The following is a 15,631-nucleotide window of genomic DNA, read 5'->3' as shown; positions in this document are numbered from 1 at the left end:
TTACATTATCAAGTAGTTTAGGGTTGGGTGAGGATCCTGGCCATAGGAACTTCCATTTTCCCCTTAGAAGGTCTACTTTCAGAAGCCATTTCCGGTACCTAAACCTATGTTAGTCATGATCTTGGAAAGAAATAGGTAACACTTGAATGATTTGAGGAAGGTGTCCTAAGAGCCTATTTACCAAGATGTGGGCTGGGTGTAAAGGAATCACAGGGGTGCTTCAGTCCTCAGAGGCTAGTAACAGTGTGGTGACCACCCCTAAAGTGCAGGCACTGGTTCCCCAAAGCTAGATGAAGAAGGCCACTTAGAGAGATGAGAAAGCCATTGGTTGAGGGCTGCATCCAGGAGGAACAGAAGAGAAATGGGTGCTTCCCCTGTTCTCTTCTCCCTCTCCAGTGCCTGAGAGGCTCCCAGTGTCCAAGCCCAACCTGAAGCCAGAAGACCTGCAGTCCCATTAATGTGATCCACACAGGTTGGCTTCCCGAAAAGAGGATGGGCGAGAATAGAATACATCTGGAAGGACAGCTTGCAGTCTTTTCTCATGTGGTTCTTGACAAGTTTTTTTGTATCAAAATTATGTACGAGTCACAAATAAAACAAGCTGAAGAGTGTACACTCTGATATACTCTGGAAGAGACTGAGTGAAGTTGGAATTGAGTTCTTGGAATGCTTAGAATAACCAGCTGTTAAAACTCTTGAATGTTTTCAGAGTGATCTTCAATTGCTGATCCAATTTCTTTAATAGTTTTAGAGTTACTTGCTCTTTCATTTTTTCCTGCAATCTAGTAAATTATATTTTTTTAGAAATTCATCCATTTCATCCAAATTCTGGTTATTGGCATAAGGTTCTCATTTTCTTTTTGGTGTCTGCAGGCTGAGTGGTGACACCCTCTTCTATTCCTACTGTTGTCTATTTTCATGGTCAGTCTCAAGAGAGTGCTAGCTTCACTATTGACTGGCCAAAGAATAGACTTTGGGCTTTGTCCATCCTTTCTAATATACATCATTTTCTATTTCGCTCATCGTAGCTCTTTATTTCCTTGCTTTTACTCTCACTGGAGTTTTGCCAGAGTGGAAGGATTCACGAGAATGGAAAATGGAGGGGAGGGTATTCTAGGCAAGTGCAAGAAGTGAGCCAAGTCTGGGAGCCGGGACTGAGATGGGGAGGGGGTCACTGAGGCAGAGGGCCCTGTAAGTTTCCAGTGGGAGTCCACTGCTGTTCCTGGCCTCCCACCATGCCCACTGCAGTTCCCATTCTTGGCTAGGGCACACATCCGTCACAGGAGGGAGCCAGGCACAGAAGCAAGGAACCCCGTCCTTGCCCTTCTCTCCCACCCCCTCCTGCCAACAGCTCTAGAAACTCAATAGTGCTTCCGGAAAACAAGGAGCCTGGGCAAATCAGTGCTTTTCAACTCTATCTCCATGGGCCTGAGAGGCAGAAGGGGACATCGCACAAGCATGCGATGTGAGGAGCCCCTGTCATCAGAATGTGTCTTTGATTTGTCTCAAGCATTGGACTTCCTCATAAAACTTGGGTGGAAAGAGGGTTCTGCAGCTCAATGCAAGCATGAAGTCTCCTGTACTCTTATGTAAGCACACTGGCTCTCTCTTTCCGTGTTACCGCTCACTCCCCAAGAGACTTTGGACAAGTTATTTACTGTCAGCGTCTTCATCTGTAAATGGGTGTGGCGATAATGGGGGACACCTTGTCAGGACTAAATACAAACTGTGTGAAGCCCTTGCACAGTGCTCTTTCTCTACGGGGGTTATTTTTCATTTTGGAGAAAGCAAGGCCATGGAACAGCTCCTTGGATCACTGCCTGTGGTGAGTGACGGCACATCTGTGTTCCCACTTCCTCTGGCCTGGGCAGCTGGAAGGAAACCGTGCCCGCCCTGCTGCAGCCCACAGCTTCCCGCCTGCATTTCCTGGAAAACTCCTTGGAAGCCCAGCCTCCAGCTCAGCAAATTCAGGACCCCTCTCCATCTGGACTTGACCATGACCCTGTCCATCCCTCTGGGAGCTCCCCACCGACTGCTTCCTATAAAAGGCAGGCAGAGCAGCTGGAGGAGCAGACAGGCTGAGCCAACCTCAGACCCCATCTTGCCCTGAAGGTCCCACACCCAGCCTCCAACCTGATGGTCTCTGCAGCGCTTCTGTGCCTGCTGCTCACGACAGCCACCTTCAGCACCCAGATGCTCGCTCAGCCAGGTAAGCTCCATCTCTCTCCCTCCTTCCTTCCCTCCCTCTTCTTCCATTTCTCTCTCCTTCTTGGAAGGCCTAAGTCAAACTGTCCCACTTCTGACCCTATCAGAGCACCAGGGATCCTCAGAGCTGCACTTAACACACTAATTTTACAGACAGACAGCTGAAGTCCAGGTGGGGGCTAGGAGGGGTCCTACCCCCACACCTCCAGTCGTCCTAGAACCGGAATAAAACCTAAGCTGCCCTCTCCAAATCCAGGGCCTTTTCTTTGACTCCAGTTGATCTTCCCAAACTCTGCAGATTGGGGGTCATATCCAGGACCTGTCACATTGGCCTCTCCTGCTCAGCAGTGATGCATCCCCACCCTGCAGCTGAGAGAAGGGACTTCAAAATCTTAAGCCACATGTTCCAGGTCCCACCCTGCCTCGGGACCGGGGTGGAAGCACTGGACCTGGGGCACATCAGATCCATTCCTAACTCTTTGCTTTCCTTCCCCCATAGACATATCCTGCTGCATTCATGCTGAGGAAACCCGAGCACTTCCTAAAAGGCTTTTTCTTTGTGACTTTATTTCTAGATGCACTCAGTGCCCTGTCCACTTGCTGTTTTACATTTAATAATAAGAGGATCCCCTTGCAGAAGTTGAAGGGCTATCGAATCACCAGCAGCCAATGTCCCCAGGAAGCTGTCATGTGGGTAGAAAACCCTGTCCTCCTTCCCCCTCTCCTTCCCTCCCCAACTCCAATCCAAAGTTCTGCCCCAGAAGACAGACGTCAGACTAATTTGGGATCTTATATCAGAGGACAAGATCTACCCAGACTATGTAATCCAAAGCCTCTATTATTACATCATAAACTGGCCCAGAGATGGCCACCTCACTCCCTAAACAGCCTAGCTCACACCCCACGCCGCTTTGGCAGATGCCAGGCCAGCTCCTCCCAGGGTGGCAAAAATGGCAACTACCTCCACAGGCCAGGCCCCTTCTTCCCACACCCCTACTTCCTCTTGTCCCGGGGTGGCTCCCTTACCTACAGCAGGTGGGCCAAGCAGGTTTTGGAATCTGAGTCATCTCTTAGGTAAAACCCTCAAAGAGCTCCATCTAACTGTATGGCACTCCTTCACCCTCAGCCTCAGAACGAAACTGGGCAAGGACATCTGTGTCTCCCCAAAGGAGATGTGGGTCCAGAATTACATGAAACACCTAGATCAACAATCTCGTACCCAGAAGACTAGAACTCTTCCAACCACTGAGACGAAGCCGGAGTATGAGAAATGACTGTTTATGCTCCGCCAGCCTTCCTGTCTATACCCTGGACTAATTCTGCTGTAATTTTCAAGTAGGGTGGTTTCTGTTGTGGGATATAAAATGTACTACGTCATAAGTAATATTTAATAGTATTTGAATTGTTGCTGGTTTGGTGTTTATTTTGAATACTGGTGATCTTTTTTTTTTAAAAAAAGCAAGACCTCAAGCCAATTGGTTCCTTGATGAGCCCCAGATCTTTCCCCTGGAGGGAGCAGTTCTCTCTCCTGCTTAACTTTCCAGGGGTTGTGAGTATGTCCCTGAGGATCATGGAGATGAAGACAGTCTAGGGAGGAGAGTGCCTTGTGATTGGAAGGTGTTACTAAATATGTAATAGAAGAATGCAATTCATAAGATTGCTGACTCTTTGCAGAAAATACACTTTGTTTAAAATCTCTAACAGTGTTTCTCAGCCCAACCAGTAAGCAGTGCTCCGAGGTGCAGGTGGATGGCAGGGGCGCCAGAGGAATGAGGATATAGCGAAGCCTTTCCTGTGGCCAACCTGGGCTCCTCTGAATGTGTCAGGGAGGGCCTGGCTTGCCATCCCAGGATATTCTAGAATGAGTGTTCCACTCGCTAGCATCAGCTTCTAACTGGTCTCTACCCATATGCCTCCCGGCACTGAGCAGTCCCCAGAGTAATACAGACATTACGTGCACCTGACCCCCAGGGGAGCACTAGATGCCCCAGTCCTAGTTAGTCCTGGACTTGACAGAGAGGGTGGGACTTGGGCACAACTGGCCTTGAAGGATAGCACAGCATGGTCATAGCAAAGATTCTCTAGAAGAGGTGCAGAATGGAAAAGTGAGGAGAAGGCCTGGAGGAAAAATCCCCATTTCGTCACTTTGGGCTCCAGAATGGAAACATTAGAGTTGCTTAGAAAGGAAGGTTGAGGCATGGTTTTAGAGGAACTGCAATACCAAGATGGGGAGTTTGGAGTTAGTTCTGAAGGCAGGAGGTATGTACTGAAGGCTTTGGAGCCATCAGGAGGGCAGGGGGATGCTAGGGTAGAGGGATACCGGGAAGAGAAGCCTGTGGCCATGGGCAGGAAAAAGCTGTCAAGGAAGAACTGAGAGCAGCCTATTGCAATAGTCCAGGCAAGAGGAAATGGGGCAAAGCAGGGAATTTCTCCCCTAGAGCCACCACACTGGCCTTTAAAGGGTGCCAGTCCTGAGACCCAGAATTTTCTTCCCTCCTTTGCTAGTCTCCCTAGTCATGCATTATACAAGCTAAAGCCTTTGATTGTCCCTCTGAAAGGGACAGGGCCTTATCTTCCTGCTTGTGAAGGGTTCTCCTGCTCTTCCCAAAGCTGCCTTTCCCCAGGTGAGTGGATGAGCTGCGTTGGCATCTCTGTAAGATCTAGGACCCACCTGGGCCTGCACACTCACCAGGACCCTTCTTTCCCAGGACAAGGTCCTGCTAACCAACTCTGCAGGGTCTTTCCAGTGGAGAGAGGGTTCCTGAGCCATGCTGGGTCAGGTGGTCACTTGGCAGTTTGGAACACGGGAAAGAGTTCTGGCCTGGGAAGCAGGAGCCCTGGGCTTGAGTGCCAGATCTCTCCCTGACTTGCTCTGTATCCTCATGCCTATTGGTGTCCCTCTCCAGCCCTCTGTCACCTTATCTATCAAATGGGGCTAACGACATCTTAGAGGCAGATGAACTCACAAGATCCCCTCCCACTAGGGCAGCTGTGACTTTTGGATGACATCAGCCCCTTTGGGCACGGAAGGGAGGGAGAGGCTCCTGCACCCAGGAGCCCCCTGCTTGCTGCTTCACTGAGCCTACCCCCCCACCGCCAAACCCAGAAGCAGAGAATCTGCATCACAGCTGTGAGTGAACGCTCACCCCCCCAGGACAAAGGCAGTCAGCTGGGAGATGTCAGTCATTTATTGGATCCTATTGACAAGGAGGACTAGCACCAAGTCCAACAAGTGTGCCCGCTCTCCCCTACCCACCTGCCCCTGTCCCCAATCAAATTTGCATCCTGGAATTCCCGTGGGGTCCAAGAGGTACAGGGAAACAGGAGACGAAGATTCCAGAATTTAAATACATAAGTGCAACAACATAGCTTATCAAGACCAAGCAGACCCTCCACAACCTGGTAAAGTTGGGCAAAAGGACTGGTGTGGGGTTGGGGGCTGCAGGGACAGGTGACACCATGAGGTCTCTGGAGTTCAGGGTGGAAAGGAATCTGCTCACACGTGCTTTCATGGGCAGGTTTTTATCCCTTTTAACACATTCTTCATCCATCGGGCTGTGTTCAAGGCACAGATCTTTCAGCCTCCCTTCAGCTCGACTCTGTGAGCAGAGAACAAAAGAGCTGAGTCATCTGAGTCACCCCTGGGTGCCACACACAAGTCCCACCTCCCACTCCTCGCTGCTGGGTGTCCCTAAGCTGCCTCTCTGGGCCTGTAAAATGAAGTCGTTGCATGTGACGTGTGGCTCACACATTGGGAGGGACACCCAAGCTTCAGGGGGAGCTTATCAAATTGAGTTTCCTGAACCCCTTTTCTGGAGAGCACAGTTCAGTGTACAAGCGTGGAGTGAAGGCCGGAGACATTCTGAGGATTAGCTAGCCCGGGAAATTTCCACCTAGAATATCTCCAAGGGCCCCGGCTCCTTCTCCATCTTTTCATGTGTCTGTGTCCATCTGGGACCCTTAGTCATTGCTTTGGGTTCACTGTGTGTGTTTGTACATGCGTTTCTTTCTGGACTGTCCACCTCCTAAATATGGCTATCATCTAAGCGATAGACCAACTCTGCCCTTATTATCTGAGTGAGCTTAGACAAATCTCTCTGCTTCCCTGAACTTCAGTTTTCATGATAATGAAAGTGTGTGCCCCAAGAAAGTCAGCAGAAATAATATACGTGGAAGTGCCTTAAAGACACTGAGTGGCAAGTGAAAGCGACCTCAGTCAAGCTTCATGTTGACGCCTCTTTCCAGCTAAAGATGCAGAGGATTGTCCAGATAATAAGGTGCAGGCGAGTTACCTGCCCACGGTCGCCCAAGGCTAGAGGTTGGCAAATCCAGAAGCAGGCACTAATTGTGACCCCCACCCCTTATTTTTTCCACTACGCAGTAATTCCTGGAGATTTTAAACAATTCCTTCCCCTGGGTACAAAGTATTAAGATATAATTCTTGATAGCTTAGCGCTCCAAGAAGCAAGTCACTTGGGGGAGCCCGGTTCCTGGCACCTACGAGGAAGCGCAGCGCTCCCACAAGCGCCCAGCCCGGCCCTGCACCCAAGGTTCTGACGGCCTCGCCGGCTGGGTTTGGAAACCTTAGTCTGATGGTGACCTGGCACCTACGAGGAAGCGCAGCGCTCCCCCAGGCGCCCAGCCCGGCTCTGCACCCAAGATTTTGACGGCCTCGCCGGCTGGGTTTGAAAACCTTAATCTGGTGGTGAATAGCTCCATCTCGTGTCTGCCATTCTAATTGCATGTGGGCCGGTTTCTGTTCCTGGCAGGAGGGAGTTGGGGTTGACAGGGAGGGCCACTCACATTCTACCACCATAGTAGGGGCAGGAGGAACTGGTTTCTGTAACACTGAATCCTCTTCTGGGAAATCTTTTTCTCCACAAATGTGTAGCAACAGTTGGAGGATGACACAATCACTAGGAGAGAAGCACAAAAATGGTTTGCATCCATTTCTCAACCAGGACTTTGTTTTTTGCATCCAAGATGATTTAAAAAACAACCAAAAAAATGCCTTCTGGTACAGGCCCAGGCTTGGGGACCACCACATCCAGGGGACTCTGGTGCAGCACTGTGTCACCAGCCACCTAGTTCTATATTCAGGGAGAGTCGGGACACCGGAATTCAGATTCCTGCTCCCCACACACGAGCTGTGTGGCCTTGATCACGATGAGCACAGCCTCCCATCTGTGGAATAGGACTTCCTAGACTGATTTCTAAAGGCCCTTCCAGTTCTGACAGCCCACCATGAGTGTATAGTTCCACCCCAATATTGGGGCTCAAGGGCTCTGGACGCCACACTCTGGGGGCCTAGTGAGTCTGGTACATGCAGGGCAACTGTGATCCATGGACCTGGGGCAGGATTAGGAACTGTTCAAGGAGTTCAAACTGATGGAATGACAGGCAACAGCGTCCACACACTCAGCAGGCAGCTCCCCACTCCCTCTCCATGAGGCCCTCCTCCCTGGGTCCCCGGACCCCACTCACAGCCACTCTGCTGTGAGCCGTGAGCACGCTCTCTCCCACGCACAACCCCAGAGAACTGCGTTCCCATCCTGGTTCCTTCCTCCTAGTTCTACTGTTTACAAAGCCCCTTTTGTGTGCCTCCTATTAGGTCAGTATTCTCTCAACAGCCTCGGGGAGTGGGCATTATCGATCCCATTTCACTGATGGAGAACCCAGAATTTGAGAGTTAAAGTGACTTGCCCAAGGTGAGCCAACTGTTACAGCCCCAAGTCCTGACTGCCAACTCTGCCTGCTGCACTGTGGAAACAAAACCCAGTCCCTGCTCTGGACCTCAGGCTTGGCCTACGTAGCCTCCCAGTTCCCCTCCATCAGTCTGCAAGGCCTGGGTGAGGCAGGGCTTCCTTTTGCTGAAGCTAGCAGCTCAGCCATCTGGCTTTGTCCCAGACTCACGGTTCTCAGATTGGCGCCCCTGCCCCACCCCACCCAAGTCCTCCATTCTGCCTCTCCTGCAAGTATTCTTCCCAGAGGAGGGGAGAGGGAGGCAGTGAGTCCGCTCCATCCCCAGAGTGCCTGCCTGAGCCTCTGCCCTCCCCAAGGTACCTCCAGCCCCACTCACTGCTCTTGCTGTCCACATCCTGCGGCCACATCGTAGCCAGCAGCAGACATGCCAGGGCCATGGTGACGAGTTTCATCTTGGGCAGTGCAGCGCCGGCCCCGGTGAAGCAGCCTCGATGCATCTGGTGGAGCTAAGAGCTGTCCCTGACCCATCCTGCAGTGCCAGAGCTTTTTATTAGAAGGCCTCGGTGGGGTTTCCCAGACCTTGTGCAGAGGTGGGGAAGTCACAGAGAGAAGAGAATGTTATTCGTGTCCAGTGACCACATGGAAAACTCCTGCCACCTCTCCTGGGTGGTGTGCAAGGTGTGGGGTAACTTCCCTGAGTGGAGGAGCAGATAAGGATCTTGAGAAAACGAGTAGGAGCTGTCCCTGCTGAGTGGGCCAGGGAGAGAGGTGGGTGAGAGGAAGTGGCCTGTTTGTGGCTTCTCCCACCCCACGTCTTTCCACGCGGAGATGGAGCTACTGTCCCAGAAAATGGCGGAGCAGCAGAACCCTGGACCAGGACCGAGACACACAGGTGTTTGAACCCCAGTTCTAAAAATTAGTGGTTGCGTAAATTCACCCAAGCCACATGCCCCTGCAAAATGGGAATAGTAACATGTGTCTCAGGATGTGGATAAGAATTAGATGAGATCTGCTGTGTCAAGTGCCTGGCCCACTACTTGGTATTTCTAGTTTTTCAATCACTCCACACTTCAACAGTGTTCTAGGTCCTTGGATGGGCCCAGGGAAGACAGCTCCCAGTGAGGTGTGGTGTCTGACCTTGACTCACTGCCCTTTGACACTCAAATAAACAAGTAAAACCATCCATTGTGAGGATATGTGGAGGGCAGAGAGAACGGGGCACTGTCCACAGGTGCTGGGGGCCTCCCAGGGGAATGCCGTCTAAGCAGAGTCTCCTGCAGATGGGCTGACCTGGGAGGGGGCGTGACAATAGAGGAAGGAGCTTATGTCAGGACAGAGAGGCAGCAAGGAGCAGATTCATTCCGAGAGGTCGGAAAGACCTGGAGTGTGAGGTCAGGAGAGAGACAGGAGTGGGAGGTGGCTGGAGAGGGATGCGACTATACAGCTACGGAAGGGCCAAGTCGTGAGGATACTGCACGCAGTGCTTGGAATAAATAGCACACAGTAGGTGCTCAAGAAAATATTGCTGGCTGGGCCGCATCCATGTATTAAAATCATGAGGCCCACACGCATCATATAACCATAGAGGGTTGGCTAGGCTGATCTGCTCTGAAGGCATATTCTCTGGTTCAAAAACCTGCATGGCTTCCCCTTGTCAATTGGATGAAGTACAAGCTGCTCACCCTGGTGTTCATTGGCTCCTCATGCAACGTCTCCACTGATTCCTGCATGTTTGAATATTTGCAATCCCTTGAGAATGCTGCACGCTTTCCCATCTCTAAGATTTTGTTCCTATTCTATCACCTGTGGGGCCCTCCTCGCTGCCTTCCTCTGAGAACTTTCTACCCATTCCAAATGCCACTGTCTCCATAAAGCCCCTTCTGCTCTCTCCAACAGATAGTCATTCAGCCTCCTTGGAAACCCCCTGTCCCTGGGTCACCCACATGCAGGCCTTATATCCCTGCAGCCCTTCTTTTCAGTGTATTCTCCAGCCTAACACCTCACGTCAGGGCTGAAAGATCCCTGAAAACCATTTGCAACAACGGCTCTTAAAGTTTCCTGGGAGAGTTTTTAGAAAAATGCAAATGCTTTGGCCCTGTTCCATAATCAGAATCAAAACGTATGTGCCTACACATGTTAGGAGGAAAAACTCCCGGTAATTCAGGCACCAGAAGATGAGAATCAGGTATCCAGTGTATTTTACAGATACATATGCAATATATGTTTATATTACAAATGGGAACAAGGCATCTCAGAAGGAGGGAACTGACTTTCCCAAGGTCATAATGGGAATTCACTGCAGAGACGAGGTGATGGACCTGAACACTGGTGATCAGACTGCCGCACGCGGCCGCCTCTGAGATGCTCCTTCAGCCAGGCCTTCACCACCACCTGCTGCTCTGCTCCAGCCATGCCCATTCACCCCACCGGCTCCGGCCACCCAAAAGGACTGGAAGTAATGGAACCACTAACCCGCCATTGTCACTGTCCTTTGTCCCTGCAGCTGGATTCTTTTTTATTCCTGTACTGTCATTTTGGTTAAAAGAGATAAAGGTGTGTGGTCCATCTGCTGAGTGTAACTGTCGGTGTTTTAGACTCACTTGAGACCTGCTGCTGGGCCAACGGGGCCACTCAGGAAATACTTCACTCGTCCCTGCCTCCTGGGGGTGCAGCCTGGCTCATTCAAGAAGGGGATGGGGCTGCCTCTCCAGGAAATCACCTCCCCTATCTCCCCTTTCCTTCTGCCACCACGAGCCCAGGACAGGAAAGGGGGGAGAGGAAAGACTTAGTCACACCCTCTCCTCAGCTCCCTCAGCACTTGAAGGACCAGGCACGGGCTCCTGCTGCGCTCCCTGGGGGTATCTCCCCCACCCCAACTCGGCCTCTTCTTCTCTAGGCCCTGCACAAAGGTGAGGGCGAAAGTAACTCACAAAATATGTGTGGGCTTGCATGAGATGGGTCAGAATGGCATAGGATGGATTGATAAACAAGAATTGCTCTCAGCATGCATGCTGAACCATTACTCATATGAACACACTTTTCCTTAGCAGTTAGAAAACCAGAAAGTGCCTGTAGAAGAGTTTTTGTATTAGTCATCTTTTGTGAAATCGGCACCAATTTACTGAGGATTGGTGGAGACCAAGCAGAGCTCAGGTATGGATTCAACCCGATAGCCTCTCCTCCAGAGCTCCCAGGGGTTCCCAGGCCTCTTGCCTTGGAGTGGACTGGGGCCTGGCCTTCCCTGCTTGCTCGCCAGTTACAATTCAGCCTGATCCTTACAAATCAGGACAGAGAAATTCACGGGGCCTGGCACATTGGACCTCAGAAGATGTTTGCTGAGTGAATGAGTGGAGGAATGAGCAAATGAATGAATGCATCGGGAATGAGACCTGGCCCCAGGATCCCGCACAGCAGCACCCCGACCAGCACCCTTGGAAACTGCACACAGCTTGGTCTCCACCCAGGTGTGCCAGGTGTTGGAGACAGTGGAGTGCAGCATAAACAAGCACAGGAGGGCCAGAGCTCATCCTAATTCCGTCACTTGCTGCCTGTGTGACTCCCCCAACCTCCAGGCCTTCTGTTTCTCATCCATGGCAGAGGACAGCAATAGTGATGTTAAGGCCTCTTCTTCCTTCTTCTCCAGCCAACAGTCATTGCACTCCTGGGGCAGAAATGCAGATGACGACGACGCAGGGACTCCTGCCCTCTAGGAGCTCCCAGACAAGGGAGGAGTGCGGGCCCCCAAGCAGTGATGATAGTTCAGGGTGCCTACTCCGAAGGGCGAGCCTGCTTTACCCTGGGAGCTCAGGCAGGGCAGCCTGCAGGAAGCTGGCCGATAAGGATGGAACAAGCAGACCAGGTGGAAGGCACGGGGAGGCCCCGGTGAGTGAGCAGCACAGTGGCAGTGCCATGCAGCTAGAGCCCTGTCGGCGACATGCCGCAGAACTTTGTAAGCTGAGCCGAGACATTCATACTTCATTGAGCACGATGGGCTAAGTTGCTGTCAGCCCAGTAGCTCAACGGCTGTGCAGTGCAAGAGGCCCTGGAAAACATAAGACAGGGCTGTGCATTCCAAGGCATTGGGGAGCTGGGACACTTTGCTGGGGGCTAGGCTTGCACTTTCAGGAGGCAGCTGGGGCCAGGTGCAGAGGAAGGGGCCAGAGAGGATACTGTGCTCACAGGTGACAACAGAAAGCTGGGCAGCACCAGATTAGACAGGAAAGAGACCAGATGGGGGACATGGCTGTGTAGCCTAATTCTTGTGATGAAGCCTCAGATAGTCCAGGATTGAGGGGAATAGGGGAGCAGAGTACTGTTTCATTGAGCATTGACTAAGTGGCCCCTTGGTTAGGATTTCCACATGCTCTGCTGCTCACAGGCCCAAGTCCTGTTTATGTTATACTGTCTCCTGCACCTCGCACACCCAGTGGAGACCAGGCTGCCTGCAGTGTCTGAGGGTGCTGGTGGGGGTGCTGTGGTGTGGAATCCTGGTGCCAGATCTCAGGTATCATTAGCTCATTCCTTCACTCATTCACTCAGCAAACATACTCCTAGGGCCTCTGGCACCAGCTCCTGCATGGCAGTCAGGTCAAAGAGATCTGACCACAAGAGCCAGGACCTGGAGAGGGAACCAGACACGCAAACCAGAGAGTGGGCACAACAGGTAAGGACACCATAATGCACAGGCCAGAGGCGGTGCACACCCAGTGCGAGGGGGCTCTTTGGGGTGCAGCGTGGCCTTTCCACTGGGCCTGGCAGGATGAAGGTGGGATTGTCCCGGTGACGGGGTGGAGAGCACGGGGAGCCGTGGTTATGAGAGTGGGCTCCGGGGAGACCTCCTGGCTCGGGGCCCCAGCCTCCGGTATGTAATGTGTGACTTCTTCACTTGCTTAACCTCTGGGCTGCGTGTCTAAATGGGGATAATAATGACACCTGCTTATAGGCTTTTGTGAAAACAAACGTGACATATTTCTTAAGGAAAATCGAACAATTGTTTTATAGCACGAGACTAGCCAGTGTGGAGGCTAGTGTCACTGCAGTGTGGGGGAAGGACCCTGGCCTGCAGGGAGTGGCCAGAAATGAAGTCAGGAGGACCGTGGGCCAGGTTTCACGGGATCCCAGTTCTAGGCTCCGGCCTTGGGACTTGACCCTGCTGGCAGCAGAGGGCCCTACGCAATCTTTTGCTCAGGACAGGGGTGTGGCCAGATATGTGGTGTGGACTGAGGGGCTCATGCTAGAGGCTGTGGGACAGAATGAAGGGAAGGCAGTAGGGCTGGGAATTTTGAAAGAGTCTAGGCAGGCTGACAGGTGAGGAGGTGGGTTTCTTCAGGGTAGAAAGCATGAGAATCAGGAGCCAGACTCTCTGGGCCCTGCTGCTCATTTTCTGTGGGCCTTTGAGCACATCTTCCCCCCACCCGCCACTTGGGCCTCAGTGTCCTCACCTAAAGAGTGGGAAGGTGGCTTAACTCAGTGACTGTTTCCCTGGAAATGGGATCCTATTAGGACCATTTGGGAAACTTGTAGCAAAAGACATGTGCTTAAACCTCACTCTGCACCTCTGTACTCTAAATCCAGGGCAGTGGGGTATCTTGAAAAGGCTCCCCCGGTAATCCACTCCTACTGCTTCCCTCCATCAGAAGCCCCCAGCCTGGATGACCACCGAGACCCTCTCTGGTTTGCCATTAAGTGACTGTCTGGGCCTCCATGTGCAGGCGTACTCCTGCCCACAAACCATGCCCCAAACAGCCCATCAGCCATCCCTTGTGTGACTGGCCCCTGGAGTCAGGCCTATGATGCTGAAGGAGCCTGCTGGGTGGGTCACCCTTTCCTCTCCAATGGGGATCAAGGCAACAGAGCCTAACAGGGCTGATCCCAACCCCTGAGACATTAGACCCTCCCCACCCTAAGAGCCAAGCCACATTTAAAATGCTTCCAGCTAAAACTTAGATTCTAACACCCAGGAAGCCAGAAGTTCAAAGAAGACCAAGACATGGGCTTGGATCCAGAAGTGTCACAGATTCAGTTTTGTGGTTCTTGAGCTGTTTGGCCCTGAATCAAAAATGTCCACCTTGCCAAGCACCTGTGAGTTACCCGAGGAGTCAGTGTAGGCTGGGTATGCACAGACTGGCACCAGAAGGACACTGGCCCTTTGTCCTTCTCCCTCTGGACCCCAGTCCCCACAGAGCAGGACAAATGAGGGGTGGGCCCTCTCACATTACAGATGAGGAGCCAGAGGCCCAGAAAGGAAAAATATGTTGTCACATGGAACCCAGTGACAGAGCCCTTAAGACAGCTCTGCCTCTTAACGCCCAGGCAGCACTCTTCCTCTGTGATATTTTTTGGCAATGTCTCCTGTCTGGAGAGCTGGGCTGTGGTCAGAGAAAGGTGGGCAAGATCAGGGCCCCTAGGATAGTGGGAAGCCCTGTGGGATTTCTGCTCCCCACCTGAAAGCCAGGACATGGTGCCGGCTGTGCAAGGAACAGTGAGAAAAAAGCCCCCACAATTCCACCCTGCGGAGCAAGGAAGTAGGGGCAAGAAGTAGCAGTTTTTTTACTCCAAAATATGCCCAACTAAAGCAAGGCCCCCTGTGATTCAGGTGACAGGCCCATAGGCTGCTGGAAAAGACCCCTGAAGAGCCTTTCTCTTCCTGGATTGGTAGGTGAACAGCCTGAGCCCCACCTCGGTCCACAGCCCATTTTCCAGTGCATCCTGTGCCCACAGGGTGGGAGCCCAGGCTGGCCTAGGCTAGGATGCCCTTCTGTCAGTGTCTTCAGGCCTAGTCCCAGGGCTCAGTTCAGAGCTGGCACACCCCAGAAATGCTGCCGTTGCCAGGTCTTGCCTCCTGGGCTCAAGTGAGCTGAATCAACTACAGATTCACACACTGAACTCACACTACTTGCCCCTCAAGACTGGAGCTGGGCCTCAGATGTGCCAGCCACCAGAACCCAGACAGCCAGGTCTCCCGGCCTTCACCTCTGTCCTCTGGTGTGGTGGAAGGAGCATGGACTTGAGGTCTAGACACCTGCATTTTAGCCCTGGTTGGCAGTTTGTAGCACCTGGCAAATACTAATCATCTTGCTGAACCTCTGAGTCATGTCCTCTAAACCTGGGTTCACAGTGACTCTATCTTAAGATTGCTGAGGTTAACATGGAAATGTGTGCAAAGGCTTCCAGCACAGCACAGCTTACCTACTGTGGTTTCCGAGAGTTCCTGTGTTTCCTCCCTCCCTGCTAGGTTTGTCTGAGGCATCTTTACAGCTGCTCTGAAGAGCTGATCCTAAATGGGCCAAGTCCTGTTTCTCGCCTAGCTTGCTCAGAGGTGGGTGAGTCTCAAGAGCCAAGTTCACATGGGGAGCATCACAACTCAGGGCTGCTGCCTGCCAGACCCAGCCAAAGTCCACAGTCTGCGTTCCACCCACCCGTGCCCACGACCAGGAGAGTTCACAACATTTCCAGCTTCCAGGCCAAAATGAAAACGAGGGATCTGCATTCAAAAGCTAAGAATGTCAGAATGGCAACAGCAGAGACCTCGCAGGCGGTGCTCCATGAAGGCTGTTCTGCCCCATCGGCCCTCTGGCTGTGCTTCTGCTTCACGTTGGATGGACATCCATCAGTTTACTCCCTGGACACTCCTCCAGCCCACACTGGGTCTCTTCTGCCATGGTTTTCCAAAATCACACCATTACGGTTTTCTTGTTCCAAAGTCCTTGACATAAAGACATTT

General features: G+C 52.1%; 2 protein-coding genes across 2 annotated transcripts; one reads left to right on the top strand and one right to left on the bottom strand.

The window, feature by feature from the left end:
* Nucleotides 1-1,901: 1,901 nt before the first annotated feature.
* LOC108386387 (C-C motif chemokine 13-like) lies at nucleotides 1,902-3,589 on the top strand. The gene is made up of 3 exons (XM_017644229.3): nucleotides 1,902-2,209; nucleotides 2,781-2,895; nucleotides 3,332-3,589. Exons 1-3 carry the CDS (start codon nucleotides 2,137-2,139, stop codon nucleotides 3,477-3,479), a joined length of 336 nt encoding a protein of 111 aa, XP_017499718.1. The 5' UTR covers nucleotides 1,902-2,136; the 3' UTR covers nucleotides 3,480-3,589.
* A 1,819-nt stretch (nucleotides 3,590-5,408) lies between these two features.
* LOC108386385 (uncharacterized) lies at nucleotides 5,409-8,465 on the bottom strand. The gene is given in 5 exon segments (XM_073232882.1): nucleotides 5,409-5,804; nucleotides 6,498-6,517; nucleotides 6,707-6,967; nucleotides 7,015-7,121; nucleotides 8,285-8,465. Coding segments are annotated over 5 exon segments (600 nt in total). The 5' UTR covers nucleotides 8,406-8,465; the 3' UTR covers nucleotides 5,409-5,713.
* Nucleotides 8,466-15,631: the final 7,166 nt, after the last annotated feature.

This window comes from Manis javanica, chromosome 4, assembly GCF_040802235.1.
Source record: "Manis javanica isolate MJ-LG chromosome 4, MJ_LKY, whole genome shotgun sequence".
Taxonomy (NCBI): domain Eukaryota; kingdom Metazoa; phylum Chordata; class Mammalia; order Pholidota; family Manidae; genus Manis; species Manis javanica.
This window is presented reverse-complemented; position numbering and strand designations above follow the sequence as displayed.